At 42.8% G+C, this 22099-nt stretch overlaps 1 protein-coding gene across 2 annotated transcripts; it reads right to left on the reverse strand.

The window, feature by feature from the left end:
* Positions 1 to 51: 51 nt before the first annotated feature.
* Positions 52 to 20459, reverse strand: tbc1d12b (TBC1 domain family, member 12b). 2 transcript variants are annotated; one of them, XM_023993091.2, is made up of 14 exons: positions 18840 to 20459; positions 17834 to 17957; positions 15744 to 15800; positions 10925 to 11067; positions 8510 to 8592; positions 8058 to 8175; positions 6092 to 6198; positions 5607 to 5687; positions 4821 to 4912; positions 4662 to 4733; positions 4435 to 4563; positions 4212 to 4321; positions 3678 to 3936; positions 52 to 2689 (listed from the first exon to the last, which is right to left on the reverse strand). In XM_023993091.2, the coding sequence occupies exons 1-14, from the start codon at positions 20180 to 20182 to the stop codon at positions 2618 to 2620; spliced, it is 2790 nt and encodes a 929-aa protein (XP_023848859.1). In that variant the 5' UTR covers positions 20183 to 20459; the 3' UTR covers positions 52 to 2617. The 2 variants fall into 2 exon arrangements, with proteins under 2 accessions (XP_023848859.1, XP_023848860.1); XM_023993092.2 differs by lacking the exon at positions 15744 to 15800.
* Between the last annotated feature and the right edge of the window lie 1640 nt (positions 20460 to 22099).

Raw genomic sequence — 22099 nt, forward strand, 5'->3', positions numbered from 1 at the left:
CGGCAGTCAGGAAACACTGACTGTCTGGGAATAAATAGACAATATTTCAAATGMAATTATCATATCTTTGATTTATTCACATAATTCATAACTTCTGGTCTGATACAGTATCACAGAGGTACTTTTTTAATTAATTTCAAATATATTTACAATTGTTCTAACTTAGTAGTAGGAAAACTGTACAATAGAGAGCATAGAAAAAATGCAAAAGAAACAATATACAACGTTTTTATATCCAATATATAAGATATGAAAAATGTCCTGTAGAACCATGAACTACAGCAYTGATTAAAAAATATGTTGCATCTCAACATATAAGTGTTTGGTCAAATGTAAAGTAACAAAAGATGTGAGCAACATCGAACAAACAATGTTTTAAAAGTAAATTATGTTTCCTGAATAGGTGCTTTGAACAAGGGTCTCATTGCTCTTTCATTCACAACAATATAAGAGCTTCACTGTGGATTCATTCACACACAAAAGCACAATAGAAACTTCATGTGCCACACATGTTCTCTTTTGCACTTTCTATGGGTCTTTCGGAAACAAGTGCTTACTGCTCACTGTAATGAAAACCTATTACTGTTAGTTTAGTTGAGCAATAACTATTCGGTATCAAACTTCAGAGACTTAAGAAATGGATGGGCTGTGTCACTATTTTCATTTTGTTCTATGTTGTTATATTGGTGTTTGTCCATTAAGTCATATACTGTAAATCTATGCTTGGAGGTGCATTTTMATTAAATATCTTATGTTAGTGAGATAAAATCCACAGGTGTAACTAAGKGCCTCACTCAATCTAAGAAACTCCAGACCTTTGTGATGGGACTAGATAGATGTAATGAATTGGGTCTAACTTCAGTATGTCATCATACAGTACCAGTCAAAAGTTTGGACACACCTACTCATTCCAGGGTTTTTCTTTCTTTTTACTATTATTTTAGAATAATAGTGAAGACATCAAAACTATGAAACAACCCATATGGAATCATGTAGTAACCAAAAAAGTGTTAAACAAATCAAAATGTATTTTACATTTGAGATTCTTCAAAGTAGCCACCCTTTGCTTTGATGGCAGCTTTGCACACTCTTGCCATTCTCTCAACCAGCTTCATGCAGTAGTCACCTGGAATGCATTTCAATTAACAGGTGTGCTTTGATAAAAGTACACTTGTGGAATTTTTTTCCTTCTTAATGCATTTGAGCCAATCAGTTGTGTTGTGACAAGGTAGGGGTGGTATACAGAAGATAGCCTTATTTGGTAAAAGACCAAGTCCATATTATGGCATGAACAGCTCAAACAAAGAGAAACAACAGTCCATCATTAATTTAAGATATGAAGGTCAGTCAATCTGGAAAATTACAAAAACTTTGAAAGTTTCTTCAAGTGCAGTCACAAAAACCATCAAGCGCTATGATGAAACTGGCTCTCATGAGGACCACCACAGGAAAGGAAGTCCCAGAAYTACCTCTGCTGCAGAGGATAAGTTMATTMGAGTTAACTGCACCTCAGATTGCAGCCTAAATAAATGCTTCAGAGTTCAAGTAACAGACACATCTCAACATCAACTGTTCAGAGGAGACTGCGTGAATCAGGCCTTCATGGTTGAATTGCTGCAAAGAAACCACTACTAAATGACACCAATAAGAAGAAGAGACTTCCTTTGGCCAAGAAACACAAGCAATGGACATTATACCGGTGGAAATCTGTCCTTTGGTCTAATGAGCCAAATTTGAGATTTTTGGTCCTATCCGCCGTGTTTTTGTGAGACGCAGAGTAGATGAATGGATGATCTCCACGTGTAGTTCCGACCGTGAAGCATGGAGGAGGTGTGATGGTGCTTTGCTRGTGACACTGTCAGTGATWWATTTAGAATTCAAGGCACACTTAACCAGCATGGCTACCACAGAATTCTGCAGTGATAYGCCATACCATCTGGTTTGCGCTTAGCCTTACTATCATTTGTTTTTCAACAGGACAATAACACCTGTTAACAGGACAATAACACCTCCAGGCTGTGTAAGCGCTATTTGACCAAGAAGGAGAGTGATGGAGTGCTGCATCAGATGACCTGGCCTCCASAATCCCCCGACCTCAACCCAATTGAGATGGTTTGAAATGAGTTGGACCGCAGAGTGAAGGAAAAGCAGCCAACAMGTGCTCAGCATGTGTGGGAACCCCTTCAAGACTGTTGGAAAAGCATTCCAGGTGAAGCTGGTTGAGAGAATGCCAAGAGTGTGCAAAGTTGTCGTCAAGACAAAGCGTGGCTACTTTRAAGAATCTAAAATCTATTTTGATTTTTTAACACTTCTTTGGTTACTACATGATTCCATGTGTGTTATTTCATAGTTTTGATRTCTTCACTATTATTCTAAAATAATAGTAAAAAAGAAAAACCCTTGAATGAGTAGGTCTGTCCAAACTTTTGACTGGTACTGTATATCCATGATATACTACCATAAATACTCTAAATTCAATAAAACTGCCAATGGCGTTCAAGGCCTCCATCTTCAAGTATGAAATTCTTTAAGGTCCATTTACCATGATCAATCTCAGGTGATCAAAGCCTCTCAATTAAAGAGAGGAACATGATCATTCAAATGTTCCACTGCTGAATCATAAACTCTTAAGTGCTGGGTTGCAATTCCTGTCCATGTCCTTGTTGTCCTTTATCAATGCATGAAATACCTGGAGAGGAGAGAGCAAATCTTAGCATAAAACTGCAACCGGTCATTCTTTTTAGGCAAACACAATAAATAAATACCTGTAGGTGGTGCTGTGTAGCCTACATTGCCACAAAAAAAGCAGACTATCATACAGGTTCTTTCCTATTTATTTCTGTAACTGACATACACCGGGTATACAAAACATTAAGAACATCTGCTCTTTCCATGACATACTGTAGACTGATCCCTTATTGATGTCACTTGTTAAATCCACTTCAGTCAGTGTCAATGAAGGGGAGGAGACAGGTTAAATCATGATTTTTAAGCTTTGAGACAATTGAGACACTGATTGTGTATGTGTGCCACTCAGAGGGTGAATGGGCAAGACAAAATATTTAAGTGCCTCTGAACAAGGTATGTTAGTAGGTGCCAGGCGCAACAGTTTGTGTCAAGAACTGCAACGCTGCTGGGTTTTTCACGCTCAACAGTTTCCCGTGTGTATCAAGAATGGTCCACCACCCAAATGACATCCAGCTAACTTGACATAACTGTGGGAAGCATTGGAGTGAACATGGGCCAGCATYCCTGTGCTTTCGACAYCTTGTAGAGTCCATGCCCCGATGAATTGAGGCTGTTCTGAGGGCAAAAGGGAAGGTGTTCCTAATGTTTTGTSTACTCAATGTAYATTCATTCACCTGTAGGTGGTGTAGTATATGAATTGTAGGAYCCAACAAGTGCGAATCTATGATAAAGATGTCTTCCATATAGCAGTGGCTGAGTGATGTGTAATTTCTAAACTGCTCCTGGCCACACAAGTGGCACACTTGTGGGACTGGACATAACTACAGGCTATTTTTGAGGAATTTTGGGAGCATGACCCAGTTCACTCAATAGGCTACAGAAATGGCTTCAAACTAACCACATAATAACATTCTTGTATGTTTATTGTCACTCCTTGCAAACGTATCCATTTTCTCACTTTCATGTCTTCTCATGTTAGAGGAACTGACCTGGGACCATTTCTTGTTTCCGTTGAGCATGGGCGCGGCCGCAATGCAGGCGAACAGCCTATCAGAGCCTATATCCTCAGGGAGGCGTGTCAGAAACTGGGCGCTGCGGATGAAATCCATCTGTAGGAGCACGTCCTCGTACAGACGCAGGATCCCCAGACCCGTCCGGAACAGGAACTCCTCGCCGTCACGACAGAATACGTCCCACACGCGACACGCCACGTCCAATGGCAACGACTTACTGTACAGAGTGAAGATCCTGTACACAGACACAGAAGCATGCATTCATAAACGAACGAACGCAAGCAAGTTCACCACACACACACACAAACAAACACAAAAAAATGTCAGTTAGCAGAATGGTGAATGCAGATTATTTCATCTAGAGTTTACAGTAGCTGTGCTCTTATAACTGTGAATACTGAGCTGATAGCATGACTGGAACTAAAAGTGGGAGATAACAGCTTAACAGGCCACACTAAAGAGAGCTGCTACATACTTWAAAATGTTCACAGAGATCCCATAGGTACTTACCAGTCTATGAGATAGAGATCTGGGGTGAGGTTGGAGCTCTGGAAGTGGTTAAATAGTCTTGGGAGGTTCTCTTCAAAGAACACCTCGAATGCAGCAAAGTATTTCAGCATCTAGAGAAGAAGAACGGTAGCGAGAGATTCAGTGACGACTAACTCAGTCCTGTTAAAGTCGTTTTAGAGAGAGGACAATTTCCCACAGTGGCCCCTGTGGAAGTGGGCCTCACCAGATCATGGTCCACTCTGAAAAAGGCCAGCTGACAGGGTTTGTTGAGCAGGTTGGCGAATGCGATGAAGGCATCAGCTTCCTCCAGGTTGAGGATCAACACTGCAGCTATAAATGACATGCCCTGGACCTTGAAGAGAACAGAACAGTCATTTCACTTTACAACCAACGTATGCACAGTATGGGAGAAAATAAGGACAAAGAGTGCTGTTTTGACGTGTTACTCACATATCCCACGTCAGGTCTGTAACAGGTGTAGGCCCCCAGCACACTGTGGAGGAGATCATGATATGGCCCACCCTGTGGTTGAAGACAATCAGAGGATGAGAAATGTCATGGAGCACACACACACACACACACACACGTGGGGTAAGAGATGTACTGTACCTTCTGGAAAATAAAAAGAGGTGGGAATGTGCGGGATATGTCCAGCTTGATCAGGTCCAGACTGGACTCTCTGTCTGCCAGCGATGCCCCATCTAGAATCGAAACACAAAGAAATTGTGTTAAAAACATCATAAGAGAAAGGACAAACAGAACCATTTCAGTTTGCTACAATAAACTGATCTCCAGCTTGTTTGACCTCTCTGTATCATTGTTTGTGCATGATAGACCGAGTAACTCAGCAATCAATGACAGATACAAAGACACTGATGCAGTGCCAATATTTTGTAACCTAAAACGATGCCAAGAGGAGACAGGCTGCAAATCTCTCTGTTCAGCTCTATTAAATCCTGTTGGATCCATCTCCTAAGGCTCTTGTTGGCAAAAACACAGTCTTTCTAATGCGCTACAGATGTTAGAGCTTTGAATGTGTCACTATTGACTCTCAGTACTGGACCAATGGGCAGACAGTCTGACATGATGGTAGAAACAGACACTTTACAAGATCACTGGAGGAAAAACAACAGAAAGCCTTTGCACCAAGCCTGCAAATGGCTGCCGAGTGAGGGGGATTTGTGCAGTAATGTGACGCCAATAAGTCGGCAGCACTGCTAAGTTTTTGTTCCACAATGTGTYAAGGACCTCAGATGTAAAGCAACGAGAGGAAATAGCTTTGTCTCAAACAGGAAGAGAGGAGAATGGATTTATTTGTGTGTGTCTGAGGCTGAGATTCACAGTCTTGTCCCCGGAGGGCTTCTCCAACACGCCACCCCCCCGCCTCAGACCAACCGTCAGCCTCTGTTTCTGAACCCGTCTCACTGAAACTCCTCCATCTCTCCTTTGCTCTGGAGAGGAATATTTCGTACAGCTCTGTAGAAAAGGGAGGAAAGGAAAGAAGGTTACTCTCTCAATGAGTCAGGACGTCTACTTTGCATTTTTCTGTAAACCACAAAGGCACTTTCTGGCAGTAAAACRTGTAGGCCAGAAATTCCCTCCACTCACAACACAACAGGCTGGTACATCTAATTCCAGCTGAAAGTGGTGAAAGTGCTCGTTTTGTTAGAAAACAAACAATACCAGCGCACTACATTTTTAGATGTATAACCGTGGCTATGTTAATACATTTCAATGTACTTTGTTATGTGTATTGACACACAACTTTCTTCACTTTGTATATATTTTTCAGAATGCAATTCTGATTATATTCTGCCATTGGGAATACTGAATTATACTGGGAGTTCTATGAGTTATGACTATTGAAACACCATACATACCTGGGGTGATGTTGAGCTCGTTGCCTATGGCCAGGCTCCAGACCTTTCCTCTGACGTTGGGGGGCAAGCCCTGCCACCAGAGCTCTCTCACCCGTCGAGTGTTACGCCTACAGGGGGACACAAACAGACTGGCATGGGTCTACTGCAACATGGGAGCCCTGACCTATGCCTACAAGACTACTGACTGACTGGTTTACTGACCGACTGGTTTACTGACCAAGTTACTGACTGGCTGATTGAGTCGACTGGTTCACTGACTGATTGGCTGTCTGKCTGGCTAATTAAATGGCTGACTGGCAGAAAAACTGACTGAGTTACTGACTGAATACTGTCCCAGAGGAGGCTCCTCTGAGGGGGAAGGACCGTCCTCCTCATAACTAAAACCAAATCATTGATTAAAACACACTGTTTTGCAATGAAGGTCTACAGTAACATCAGCAGCACTCTGTAGGGTAATGCCATGGTGAAGCCACAGGACAGTTAGCTTCTGTCCTCCTCTGGGTACATTGACTTCAATACAAAACCTAGGATGCTCATGGTTTTCACCCCCTTCCATAGACTTACACAGTAATTATGACAACTTYCAGAGGACATCCTCCAACCTATCAGGGCTTGCAGCATGAACTGACATGTTGTCCACCCAATCAAAGGATCAGAGAATGAATCTAGTACTGAAAGAATAAGCTACAGCTAGATAGCACTGCAGTGCATACAATGTGGTGAGTAGTTGACTCAAAGAGAGAGAAAGACAATAGTTCAACTGTTTTGAACAAATTAATTTCTTCCAAAATTAAGGAGAAGCAAGAGAGAGAGAGATTTGGTAGTATTTTTTTTAACTTTCACTTAGCTAATGAATGCAGCTAGCTAGCTAGTTTAGCCTACTCAAACAGAGAGGGATGCTATGTTAGCCAGCTGGCTATGGCTATCCAGCACTGGATTTCTTCCAAGTCAAGGTAAGCTTTTATTAAAGTTATTGGGCCCGGGGCCCACCCGGTGTGGGCCCCGGGCCCAATAAACTGCTTTCTGCCCAATAAACTGCTAAACTGCTTTCTGACTGTACACTGTACTGCATGACTATGACGTGACAACGATGTAGGCTGTGTGTAGCGCTTAGCGGTCAATGGTCATGATTTTAAGGTTAGGCTTGGAAAGTTTTTTTTGCCTGGTCACAGACAGCTGATGTGTTGTGCACTGAAGTCAACAAGCGAAGGGGAAATGTGAGAGGAGGAGAGYGCGTAGATAGTTGGGAGAAGGAATTATATATACAACGAGCAAAGTGATCATGCTGTTTATGTGGCTGCTATGAAAGTGAAGTGTTTGCGTGTGATCAGGGGTGTACTCATTTTGCCGATTCTGTTGAAAAATGTTTCTTAAACGGAAGCAAACGGAACGAAACAGGGATAAAAATAACTGAATTTATCCGATAGAAACTCTAATTTGCAACTGTTTGGACTAATGATTACACCCTAGATCAGCTAGATGCAGGCAATACTGTGCGAGGTGGTATTGAATGTGTCACTGTCTGTCATCTTGATTACTCAAAATTCTCTATCTGTGCACCTACGTTGTAAACTTTCATTCATAAGCTAGGTTGTAGCAACATCATGATAGGTAAAGGGAAAATTAGAGTATCATGTAGTAGCCTAAACCTATCGATGTTACATTGAGCTGGGTGAATGGAATATGAATGACAGTCATCCAATATGCTGCATTAGAAACAAGGCCATGCTCATCAAAAATGTATCATCCTCCCTCATCTTAAACGGCACCGACCGCCACTGTACGGTACTGACTGGATACTGTACATCAAATCAAATGTTATTTGTCACATACACATGGTTAGCAGATGTTAATGCGAGTGTAGCGAAATGCTTGTGCTTCTAGTTCCGACAATGCAGTAATATCCAACGCTGCCCCATGCCAGTGGAGAGTTGTTTAGCAGGAAGTGACTAGCTAGCTAACTCACGTGTTTTCCCAGTTGGGCAGGATGTCGTTGTTCCAGACCACCATGGCGTTGGCGATGCTTTCCTCCAGCTTAAACCTCTCCTTCATCTCTTTCCTCTTCCTCTGGGCCTCCTTCAATTCTGTGGGGAGGGGGGGGCACAAACCCTTTGGTCACACTTCATAATAACTTTTCATGAATACGCCATTAGAAATGCTTATAAATGTTAACAGATGCTTATAAATGCTTTAAACATATCTATTTTATTTTCCTTCTGCTTTACAATTGTTATCATGATGTAAAGTGGCAAAAGTATGTTCAAGGTCTGGCGTTAGCAACGGCTTCAACTGACAGAATGAGCTAAGTAACATCTGGAGGTCTATATAGTGGACAGGTCAAATGTGGCTGACCTCCATTGCACAGCCCTGAAAAGACAGTGAAATGGAAGGGGTGAGAGAGGAATACATTAACAGTACCTCTCTTCTTGGCCTCAGCAACCATCTCGTCATACTCCTGGCGGTGACGCTGGGCCTCCTCCACAGACTTGGCAGGAAGGTTCCTGCCGAGAGAGCAGAGGAGACACGGTATCAGTGTCTGTCAGTGTCAGTTTCACCGTAATCAGTGCATATCACAGCAACTGAGGACACAAAATGGTTACTTTTAGTCATGTTCAACACATTGCCGATTAAAGAGAGACTAACACCTACAAACAGAGAGACTGACTTAGCCTTGCAGACAGTGTTTGTTATGGTTCAGACAACACACTCAGATTTCATATATCTATTCTTAATGAGGGCCTGAGGTCTTCGATCAGAGAGAGCAGCTGAGGTGACCAAGGAGTCTCACAGACAGAGAAACTCAACACCACTTGTTTTTGAACGCTGTGTGCTTCTCACTGTGTTCTTAATAGACACCACACCGTGGCCTGAGCCTAATTGAAAATAAGGTTACAGTGCCTTGCAAAAGTATTCACCCCCCTTGGCATTTTTCCTATTTTGTTGCGATACAACCTGTAATTTATTTGGATTTTTATTTGGATTTCATGTAAGACATACACAAAATAGTCCAAATTGGTGAAGTGAAATGAAAAAAAATATGCATATGTATGCATATGTATTCACCCCCTTTGCTATGAAGTCCCTAAATAAGATCTGGTGCAACCAATTACCTTCAGAAGTCACATAATTAGTTAAATAAAGTCCACCTGTGTGCAAACTAAGTGTTGGAGTATCTGTCCATAGGACCACTTTAAGCTGTACACTCCACAGAGCTGGGCTTTACGGAAGAGTGGCCAGAAGAATTTATTTTATTTTATTTTATTTATTTCACCTTTATTTAACCAGGTAGGCAAATTGAGAACACGTTCTCATTTACAATTGCGACCTGGCCAAGATAAAGCAAAGCARTTCGACACATACAACAACACATAGTTACACATGGAGTAAAACAAACATACAGTCAATAATACAGTGAAAAATAAGTCTATATACAATGTGAGCAAGTGAGGTGAGATAAGGGAGGTGAAGGCAAACAAAATATATAWAWWAWWWAWWTAAAWWAWWAAAAAKRYAAWRRWGGCSAWGKWRRYRMARTAWAKMMARTAWARMWARWAAWAAAACACTGGAATGGTTGGTTTGCAGTGGAAGAAAGTGTAAAGTAGAGATAGAAATAATGGGGTGCAAAGGAGCAAAATAAATAAATACAGTAGGTAAAGAGGTAGTTGTTTGGCCTAAATTATAGATGGGCTATGTACAGGTGCAGTAATCTATGAGCTGCTCTGACAGCTGGTGCTTAAAGCTAGTGAGGGAGATAAGTGTTTCCAGTTTCAGAGATTTTTGTAGTTCGTTCCAGTCATTGGCAGCAGAGAACTGGAAATAAGGATAATAATAAAATAAGCAAACATGTTTGGTGTTCGCCAAAAGGCATGTATGTGGGAGACTTCCCAGACATATGGAAGAAGGTACTCTGGTCAGATGAGACTAAATTGAGCTTTTTGGCCATCAAGGAATATGCTATGTCTGGCGAAAACCCAACASCTCTCATCACCCCGAGAACACCATCTCCACAGTGAAGCATGGTGGTGGCAGCATCATGTTGTGGGGATGTTTTTCATCGGCAGGGACTGGGAACTGGTCAGAATTGAAGGAATGATGGATGGCGCTAAAATACAGGAAAATTCATGAGGGAAGCCTGTTTCAGTCTTCCAGAGATTTGAGACTGGGATGGAAGTTCACCTTCCAGCAGGACAATGACCCTAAGCATACTGCTAAAGCAACACTCGAGTGGTTTAAGGGGAAACATTTACATCTCTTGGAATGGCCTAGTCAAAGCCCAGACCTCAATCCAATTGAGAATCTGTGGTATGACTTAAAGATTGCTGTACATCTGCGGAACTCATCCAACTTGAAGGAGCTGGAGAAGTTTTGCCTTGAAGAAGGGCAAAAATCCCAGTGGCTAGATGTGCCAAGCTTATAGAGACATACCCCAAGAGACTTGCAGCTGTAATTGCTGCAAAAGGTGGCTCTACAAAGTATTGACTTTGGGGGGGGTGAATAGTTATGCACGCTCAAGTTTTCATTTTTTTTTGGTCTTATTTCTTGTTTGTTTCACAATAAAAAATGGTAGGCATGTTGTGTAAAACAAATGATACAAACCCCCTAAAAATCCAATTTAATTCGAGGTCGTAAGGCAACAAAATAGGAAAAATGTCAAGGGGGTGAATACTTTCGCAAACCACTGTAGGTCTAACCTTTCTCAAAACATTTGGCATTTTCCCTCTGCAAGGACTGGAGGGCATAATAAACAAGAACAGAGGAACAGACAAAGAAATGGAAAGATGTGACAGAAATAAAGTGGAGAGAGAGTCAGAGGGAGAGATAGTGTGGACTTACGCAGGCCTGTCCTCCAGTATAAGAGCTGTCGTGGACAGTGGCTCAAACTCCAGATTCTTCCTCCGGCCCTGTTGAGGCTGAGTAGGGGACGTCCCAGCTGATGTTCCCCCAGGCCCAGCCTTGCCCACCCTGGCCTCAAACTCCTGCAGATACATCAAAAACCTGAATCCCTATAGGTACTACAAAACACAGCCCAAATACAGGTCAACTACCCTCTTGGGTTTACATTTGAAAGGGAGGAAAGATAGTGGCTTTAGCCGTGAGGGGTGACAGGATCAGCTGACAGGCTTGTGGAAATCACAAGGCCCATGTAGGCGGCAGCCTATGTGGCTGGGGAGAGAGAGAGAGAGAGAGGAATTAGAGAGAGAGAATGAGGGGACTAAAGAGTGTGTGATGGTTGGGGGGGGGACTGTGGAGTGTGTGATGGTTGTTGATGACTGGAGAGAGATCTGGAGAGAGGTCGATAGAGAGAGAATCCTTAGGGTGTACAGTTGAAGTCGGAAGTTTACATACACTTAGGTTGGAGTCATTAAAACACGTTTTTCAACCACTCCACCAATTTCTTGTTAACAAACTATAGTTTTGGCAAGTTGGTTAGAACATCTACTTTGTGCATGACACAAGTCATTTTTCCAACAATTGTTTACAAACAGATTATTTCACTTATAACTCACTGTATCACAATTCCAGTGGGTCAGATGTTTACATACACTAAGTTGACTGTGCCTTTAAACAGCTCGGAAAATTCCAGAAAATTATGTCATGGCTTTAGAAGCTTCTGATAGGCTAATTGACATCATTTGAGTCAACTGGAGGTGTACCTGTGGATGTATTTCAAGGCCTACCTTCAAACTCAGTGCCTCTTTGCTTGACATCATGGGAAACCAAAAGAAATCAACCTCAGAAAAAARGATTGCAGACCTCCACAAGTCTGGTTCATCCTTGGGAGCAATTTCCAAACGCCTGAAGGTACCACGTTCATCTGTACAAACAATAGCACGCAAGTATAAACACCATGGGACCACGCAGCCATTATACCGCTCAGGAAGGAGACGCGTTCTGTCTCCTAGAGATGAACGTACTGTGGTACGAATGGTGCAAATCAATCTCAGAACAACAGCAAAGGACCTTGTGAAGATGCTGGAGGAAACAGGTACAGAAGTATCTATATCCACAGTAAAACGAGTCCTATATCGACATAACCTGAAAGGCCGCTCAGCAAGAAAGAAGCCACTGCTATAAAACCGACATAAAAAAGTCAGACTACGGTTTGCAACTGCACATGGGGACAAAGATCATACTTTTTGGAGAAATGTCCTCTGGTCTGAGGAAACAAAAATATAACTGTTTGGCCATAATGACCATCGTTATGTTTGGAGGAAAAAGGGGTACGCTTGCAAGCCGAAGAACACCATCCCAACCGGGAAGCACGGGGTGGCAGCATCATGTTGTGGTGGTGCTTTGCTGCAGGAGGGACTGGTGCACTTCACAAAATAGATGCCTTCAAGGAAAATTGTGGATATATTGAAGCAACATCTCAAGACATCAGTCAGGAAGTTAAAGCTTGGTCGCAAATGGGTCTTCCAAATGGACAATGACTCCAAGCATACTTCCAAAGTTGTGGCAAAATGGCTTAAGGACAACAAAGTCAAGGTATTGGAGTGGCCATCACAAAGCCCTGACCTCAACCACATAGAAAATTTGTGGGCAGAACTGAAAAAGCATGTGCAAGCAAGGAGGCCTACAAACCTGACTCAGTTACACCAGCTCTGTCAGGAGGAATGGGCCAAAATTCACCCAACTTATTGTGGGAAGCTTGTGGAAGGCTACCCGAAACGTTTGACCCAAGTTAAACAATTTCATTTAATTCTTAAAATAAAGTGGTGATCCTAAATGACCTAAGACAGGGGATTTTTACTAGGATTAATTGTCAGGAGTTGTGAAAAACTGAGTTTAAATGTATTTGGCTAAGGTGTATGTAAACTTCCGACTTCAACTGTACATCATGAGTCATGTCTAGGGGTCAATAAATGCCCCTGATATCCAATGCTTTTGTTTCGTGCAAGTTAGTGCATTGACTATCTAATAGACCAAATGACTAGATGTATCACCATACATCCCTCAGCTCCACTACACAAAACATGATGCATGAAACGGCTACTGTATGGATGTCAATGGCTACATTGTCTTGTGTTGTGGCTCCTTCAAGACATTTATGGGTGTAGTTACAAAGGGGGCTATCAGAAGAAAAGGCTGGTAAGGACGGGGGAGGGGAGTGCCATCTCAGGAGAGTGAGATTTACCAAAACCAGTGAAGAAGAACAGCCACCATAGTATAAGTGGAGAAATAGGCACAGCTTTTTCACCATTTGATTGCTGCTGTCCTATAGTACTTAGAAAAGGTCCGAGTTGAACTGTGTTTAACCAACACCAATGCTTTTCTAGAGGCACACTATCATACATAATCACAAAGTATACCAGAAAAGCATATAGAGCTCTGGGACCACTTGTAATGTCAAAGTGTATATAAAATCATCACGTAATCAACTGTGTATTAATAAATGTCAAGTCAAATATATCAATGTAAGGTAAACCAAAAATATTAACATTCGCAGATAAGGTAATTTTCCCGATTTCACTAATATCATCAAAATCAATCAATCATAGCACATTTTTGGGCTCATGCAGTAGTATTTACCTAAATAAGTAGAAGATTGKTTAAAAATAATGTTAAAAGTAACATCTATATTCTTAAGACATAAGTTGAACATGGTACAGTAGCTGCTTCCTGTCATGGCATTTTGATTTATAGCCGAGTGTCAAAACACGGGTTTTAAATGTCCAAATTCATAATCAATAGGCTGAAATAAGTTGCGATACTGCATGTTGAAGACCAAGACATAAAAATGACTCCCTACACACTTGTCACGCTTGTGTTCAGATTACTTGTATTTTGCTAAATTAGTACCTTCAAAACTGCTCACGCATCAACATTTATCAAGCAGTCACGCCAGACAGAAATTGATTCGCTTGTTCTACTGTAATCAATAGCGTGCACAGAGGAATCACTCACATGGATATTGTATGTAAATCAATGGTACTGGGACAATTGTCTGCCGCTACATGTACCATKTTTCGCTCTTCTGAAAGACAAACCACAATGAACTTGGGTATACTACATATAACAATCAATAGATGAGAACCTGTAGTGGCCATTTATCAACTCATCGCCTTGTGGGACAAAGTTTGCGGTAGATGACCAATACGAAAAAGTAAACACTGGATGGTTTCAACAAATAATTGCTCCACAGGTAGTTCTACATAGTGACGGGTTGGCTCTCATTTGAGTGACAGCTTGACTGTCAAATCTGTGTATTTGTTTGTGGCCAGCGGCTTTTAGAAAGAGTGCAMCCTGATTTTCCCATTGCCATTTGAGTTTGAAAAGGACAACTACGTTCTTACATGCTGACCACAGCGCTTGCGTCGCATGCGCGAGCGTCGCAAAATAAATGTACACATACATGTTATTCAATCATTGCACTCACACTGCTCGCGCGCGTCTGCGTAGCCAGGCGCTAAAAGCACAACGCGCTGCAAGTCCTGCCTCTCCCATCTCCTCATTGGTTTTTAGGAGGATATACCATCGTGGGTAATTGAAAGATGAACTGTGGTCCACACTCCAGTCCAGCCGGTTGTGGTAATGCACCTTAAAGTTGGTTGCCAACCGCCATATAAAGTCCAAAGAAGAAGAAGCCTGAAGGAGGAGAGATTACTAGAAACGAACTCGGTTGACCATTTTATCTGTGGATTAATTGGCAGAGTAGGGGACCTCCCAGGCCAATTTAGCTAGCAACCGCAAGCTAGCTAGCTAAATTGCCATAAATGTTTAATGCTTTTCGACCTGTCCCCAAATTAATATAATTGGTTCAGAGTTTGTTTAGATATTTTTTTCAGATATTTCAACCTGCGTGTCCTGATCGCATCTGGTGTAAGTGGACAAAATCAACTTGCGCGCATGCAGTCTGGTCAGCATTGTTAGACATGCGACGGACAGGCGCAYATGATAAAAGCAACGGTACCAAACCAAAGATATTCATCTATTTAAATCAATCGATTTAGTGTCATCTTGATGACTATAAATGTTTATATTAAGTTCACCAATCTGAGGTTAAAATGATGTGTAATTTCACTTCGTTGCGTGAGGTGAAAATGCAAGCTTGTGTAAGGTAGTAACACAAACTGTCCACATTAGGGAAAATTAGCGCGTTATTAAATAATTGAATACAGCAAAACAACTCAACATGTCAATTTCGGGTGTTAGTATAGGTTGCCTAATCAAAAAATTGCAACAATGACATCTATTTCTCACTCATTTAACCATGTATAGATAAAAAAAAATGCCCTCAAACACAATTTAACTAGGAGCTCTAATCTAGTTTCCATAGTGTCTGTGTAGCTGCCTGAACGTTCGCTGTCCATAATAAGGAATACAGGCAAATCTAATAGATCTATCACATTTGAGAACGTATGTAAGGAAAAATGGATTGCAACACTCTGGATTACAACACTTTGAGCCACAGAGTCGATGAGCTGCTGGAGCTACGGCAAGAGTCTCAGAGACCTTGGGATTGTCGAAGATGACTTTGATACTGTATTAAACTATGATTATTTTTTCCCCCTAGCATGCATTTTCCCCTCTGTTAGTACTAGGGTGGGCATGGGCATGAGTTGTATGGTCAATGGAAATGGTTGCTTAGCAGCCCCATGCAGATAGGAGATTGAGAAGATGACTGAAAAGGGAAACTCGAGAAGGTCCATACCCCTGCGCTTAAGAGATTTGGTGTGGACACAGACGCGTGACCATCTGGAGTACTCTCCTGATGGAAGAAGAACAACGTTTACACTCAGTTCAATCCCTCCAAAGTGTCTATCAAAAAAAAAGAAGAAGAATAATGTCAAGTGGTTCAGGGTAACCACCTCATTTGGATAGTCCACCTGTAGATGCTCTACAGACTATCAGTAACATTTCAACGAACAATCTATCAACCCTTGTCCTAACCCTAAGCTTAACCCTTATTCTAAACCTTAAACTCTAACCGTAACCTTAGCAGATAGTCTGTTGATCGTATGACCACCTGTGGAGCATCTACCGGTGGACTATTCGGACTTTCCAAATAAAGTGTGACCCTTCAGTACACATCCAATCCCCATAAGCAACTTTGCCCTTTGGCCATGGTAAGGAAGATAGGCAACTTTATTGAAAGGGCCTCTGTTGGAGATGCAATTCAACCCCTACATGTAGGATAACTGCATGAAGGATCAACCCATCACCTGAGCTTCTATACGACACATTTCTGGAACACATTACAGATGGTCCCTCTGACACCTAGATCCCTACTCTAGCCTCTGTCGCTCACCCTAGATGAGGTCACGCTCTTCTAGTCATAATCTCAGCAGGACAGTGAGGCTTATAAACACTCATCTCTCATCTCGTCTGCAGCTGTATGTACTAGAGTTGAGTGCACTACTAATCCAGCGAAGGGACACATTTAACTGGCTTCAGTGTCTGTTTCCATGCAGGCATGAAAACATGCATTAGTGCCTCCAATGACTGTGGAGACGGATCTGTACCTGCATGGCAGAGTAGGGGAGGGAGACAGGGAGTGAGGAGAAGAGGGAGAGCGGGGAAGGAAGGACATAGCCAGGGGCTGAGGGCAGGAGACGGCTGAGGCCAGGAGATGGGCATAATTCAAGCTCAATCGAGGCTCAACATACCAGGCAGTAGGCAAGAGGCGTACACCTTGAATAAGACCTACCCAGGCAGCCAGCCAGGTAGCTAGCCAGCCTCAGGGACAGAGCCAGCTGGAGCATACACCCTCAACAGCTGCAGTGGCAGATGGGCCTGCCAGGCTCCAACCTGAATGACCTGAACCGTACTCTCTCGTCGGTGTTGGGAAGGAGTAGGCAAAGTACAGGCCGACTAAAGCCTTTGTCACACTACTATATATAAGCTCTGATGCCATTATTACCAGGCACTCTATTATAGGATTCTCAGAAGGAATGATATCTGATGTTAAAGAATCTACTCGAGCTGTGCGCATGAGATGCTATCAGTATGCTACCTGGTCAGACAGGTATAGGTGAGTTGTAATAATAGGGCGTAGGGAATGATTGTTATGCTGTGTCATTGCGTGTTGCACAAGGCTGCAATTTCACCGTGTCTGTTTCAAGTGGCAACTAGTGAATCATGTGATACAAAACAAAAGGGCTGCAATGCAATGTATCATAGGTGAAGGAGTTGAACAGAAGGGGTGTAAATTACTTGATTGGAGATTAAACAGGTGTAGTCCTTTACCTTCTTTAAAGCATTAAGCTATGTTAACAAATTGAGGTTAGGTACGCAAGGCTGACATAATCCCTATTTATCAGGGTTAAGTCCTGACTAGCACGTGGAAAAAATGATCTAGGCCAAATATTGAGCTCATGGCATCCACCTCGACTTTACTAGTACATTCCTAGATGACGCACTTGCTGGATTCCCTCCAGGCGGGGTCAGATAGCTTTCTCTCCCATACACAATACTTTACAGGAAGTTAGGTCAGTTAATAGGTCTGTGAATAACTACTGTAGCACAGTGACATCGGGGCCAGCATTCAAAAAGCTTCTCAGAGTAGGAGTGTGGATCTAGGATCAGTTTTGAMATTTCAAATAATAATGRATAAGATTATATGGATAGGGATGACCTGATCCTAGATCAGCACTCTAACTCTCAGATGCTTTATGTATACGGGCCCGGGGCCTCCATGTCAATGAAATCCTTTTCATTATGATCTAAAAGACACAGCTGATCCTAGATCAGCACTCCTAATCTGACATGCTTTATTCATGAATATGGGGCTGGGACACCAACCTGCTGTATGGTCCTGGAGTCCTTGGGAGCGCTCTCTCTAGCGGGGACTTTCCCAAACAGCTTCCAACCAGGGACATTCTGAGACGGACCCTTCGGCTCTCTCTGCTTCTTGGGAAATAAACTCCTGACCAGACAGAAAAGCCAGGACAATGAGTGGGCCATTTTTAATGATGACACACTTATTTTATTCCCCCTGTCAGCTAAACGGTTTTGATGAGTCGACGTACTGAGAAATCAGGGTTATTAGTGTCTCTCTGAATCATTTCCTAGATCGGACAAAAGTCATACTGATATGGTCAGTTCAGTTGACACTGAAGGAGTGATATGCTGCAACTCTTATTTAACCAATTGGATCAATTTCACTTGATCCTATGTGGGATCATAAACCTTGGGGTTAACACTTTACATGAAGGTATGCTCAAAAGGGTTTACAAAGTAGTTCATAAACTGTTAATTACTATATTATATCAATCAATCAAATGTATTTATAAAGCCCTTCTTACATCAGCTGATGTCACAATATTATAGCTACCAATCATGTTCTAAGTATTTATTAGAGATGTATAAACTATCTATGAACTAATAATTGAGTGTTTCTAATTCATTTGCACCTACTGTAAAGTGTAACAACCTAGGGGATGTCCGTGTGGGAACACCATCACTACAGTATTCACTGCAGCTGGCTCCATTTCCACCAGGTCTCTGCCTGCTCTAAATGTTGAATGAGACATAGGCCTAGTTCTAGTTCTGGCTTTGTTCATTATGTCCTGGTGTGCTGTTACAATACCAATACACCGTTTTGTAGGCGAGCCAGATTAATGCCAGTGACTGCTGTTTTAAAAGGTTTAAATTGCATCAATAATATGGCTATACAGAGTATAAAGGCAAACATTGATGTAAAGCCAAGTAAGCACACTGTGACAAAGTTTGTACCTCTCGTCCTTGCAAAAAATGCACTCGTCACCATGCAAATAATCTCAGCCAACAAATAAAACAACTCATTTACCTGCCAAAATACTCAGCGATGCCGGGTCTTTTGGACTGTAAAGCCAGTTCTGAGGGGTCTTCCGAGACGACACTCAGGCCCTCTGGTATATCCCCTGGGGCAGACAGACGTCTGCTGGACTCAAAGGTGTTCCTGGAGCTCAGACTGACGTCCATGAATCTGAGGTCACYGTGGCCCTGGGCCCCCAGCTCCACGAAGGTCTCCCCATCCTCATCCCCTGGACTGAGAATGGTGGAGGAGTCATAGCTCAGACTGTTGGGCACAGTCCTGGTCCTGAGGGCCTGAGGATGGGGTCTGGAAGAAAGATCATCTCCTAGGTGACCAGATGCTGAAGGTGCCTCTCCCTGAATGGTGTCTGGTTTAGCACTGACCCTACAGGGGTCTTTCGTTGGTGCTGGGCTTGATGGTAAACCCTGAGAGGTGAGATTTGATGTAGCACCACCAGATAGATCTCCTGCTACGTTAGCTTGTGTCCTAGGCTGGGCCCCGGCTCCGTCAGGTTCCACTCTGATATTGCAGGATTCGTGATGTCCCTCCCTTGCACTCATTGCAATTGAGGAGGGTTTTTCACACTGTGTGTTAGAGAGGCATGTTGCAGCTCCATCCAAAATAATTGTTACAACTGTCTCTGTGTGTAACTTGGCGCTGCTGTGTCCTATAAATAATCCACCATTTGCCATTTTGGCCTCCTTGTCAGGGGTCATACTCCAGTTAATCGGTGGCCTAATAACAGCATCACTGCTGAGGGTGCTCTGAATGACACTGTCTGTGTCCCAATTCGAGAGCCCCTCTGGAACAGTCCGGGAGGCAGCTGTGCAGCTCAGTTCAAGCTGTCCATTGCAGGAGTGTGTCAATGACTCTACAGTCTCAGCTGCTGTCACAAAGTTCAATGGTGGATAACAGGCATCTACTTCTTCTGCAGAGGATTCCTTGTTCTTCTCTGCCAGTGAAATCCCCTGGAGAGCATTTCCGTCCATTTCCTCTCGATTCACTGCAGCGATAGCAGAGGAGTTCCCTGCCTTGGCGCCTACCATTGTTGACCCAGTAAACCCGTTTGTAGCTGAGTCACAACCTGGCTCAGGAATAACACAATTGCTTAYAGTGCCACCGGATGGACTGTCAGTAACTAAAACCGTGGAACGGCCAATATCCTCTCCTGCTTCACCCGACTCCCTGCTGTCACTGCAACCAGTTTCATCCCTGCTGACATGTTTAGAGATACGAGCTGCCGCTTCGGCGGTACCGCGAGACAGCGGCTGGGTAACATATGTGCCGCTGGTCCCCTTTTCGTTCACATCAACACAGAAAGCCGGTGGAGAAGAGACATTATATGCCTTTTCCATGTCATTCACATTCCCTACGCCACTGCTCCATAACAAAAACGCTGTGGTGGCTGGTTCAGCTTTGCTTTCTCTTTCCTCGTTTTTCCTTGTCTAGCTATTATGCCTATCATGATCTCAGAGAGTATCCTTCATTACAGAATGACGCAAATCAAAATACGGTTTCTATTCCGAGCGACGGCGGCAGGAAAAGAGGGAATATCAGTCGCCTGGTCGTGTATAATTTTTGTTATTAGAAAAACCGGCAACCGCCCCCATTTGGGCGGTGAGCAGGAGCCATTTTGAGATTCCAATGACGTAGAAGGGGAGAGCAAATCACCAGCCACGCAGACGGAAAATATGGGATGAGGGGACATCTGCTGTCCATACGGAGCTATAACACGCCTGGTTTATCCGAGACAAGTTTTTTTTTAAAGCTCAACGCGCAGGTATTCAGGCTTCGTTGGTTCAGCACAAGTATCCCGTCTTTTGTAACGGAACACACAACAATGGAGGTAGGTTAAGACCTGAAAAGAGTTGAACACTCAATAGGCTACAGTTTAATTTGGTTCACTTCATATACACAGGCCACCTGTAGAGACCAGTTTAGTTTCAGCACCACGGACAGCGCCAATGAAAATAACCACGTGGGGAGTGGGCACTGATTCGTCTCATTTACCGGTAGATGCTTAGAGGCATCTAAATAAGAGGCTATGCCTAGGGACATCAAACGTGCAGCCTGCTGCACAGAGGGCAGACCCTATAGTCCTGGGCTTTAGCATCAAAAACGTGACGTGGCGGATACACACGTTAATTTACCGTGGCATGTGCTCATAGGACCTAGAAGAAAAATAATGTATCTTTCATCTCTGTGTTTCATAATTTTCCAAGAGGCTGAATCTCAGCGGAGAAAGCATCCGAGTGAGCAAAACAGCGTCCCTCTGTCTCTMTATGTGTATGCCATCTATCTGATGCTATATGGTCAAAAAGTGTATGACATTGTTGCCGCCCCTAGTATTGAATGCAAGGGAAGCCAGCGAGCCTATGGCCTCCCTTGATTAAAAAAAACATAAAATAATTGTTAATCAGAATTGAGCRATACTGAGTGAGCTCAACTGTGAATGGGGCTGGAGCACCAAAACAAAGTGTAAAAGGGAGCCAGTTTGGATTTGGCTTCTCTCCAATCACGTCACATCAAGAGAAATAGGTAATTGACAGAAAAAACTTGAATTGTTGCATCTATTTGTGTTGTTGTCCTCCAGTGGGTAGCTAGCTAGCTAAAATCGACCCTTTCCTAAATTAGCCATGGATGGAGATAGGGATTTGGACTTGTGGTTTAACTTAATTCTCCCTACTGGCCAATGATTATAATGACAATTCTGATCCAACCATAAATTCATACATTGTGCCCCTGGCCTGAGAGGATGGAAGTTCAGTATGTAACTAGATGTAGAAGGCTAATGTTAACTAGCTAACGTTGCCCATGAAAGGAAGTTAGGCTAGCGAGCAAGCATTTTAGCCAGGTAGCCTAGGACAACAAAAAGTAAAAGCGTGTACTGTATGACAGAGTCATAGACGGTGAAAGAGGATGGCATTGGCATTTCTCTACAAGTAAGGTGAGTCAACATGTTTTTTCTACTTGCACAAACGCACGCACGCGCACACATACACACACACATATAAATCAGAAACATGGACAGCCACATCATATTTAGCCTACGTTGATTGGACTAAATTGTTTCTGGTATCTTTTAGTTGTCACTGTATTAGACTAAGCAGAAGTGATTTGATGATGTTGAAATATTGAAGTTGAAATGGTACTAGAATAGTGGAGGCAGCTCCTGTTTTCTTTGTGACATGCGGTCACTCTCCGTGGTTCTAAATCAATAGTTGTTAAGTAGTCCAAAAATGTTGGAAACAATAACTTTCTTGACCATGCTG

This window comes from Salvelinus sp. IW2-2015, linkage group LG8, assembly GCF_002910315.2.
Source record: "Salvelinus sp. IW2-2015 linkage group LG8, ASM291031v2, whole genome shotgun sequence".
Taxonomy (NCBI): Eukaryota; Metazoa; Chordata; class Actinopteri; order Salmoniformes; family Salmonidae; genus Salvelinus; species Salvelinus sp. IW2-2015.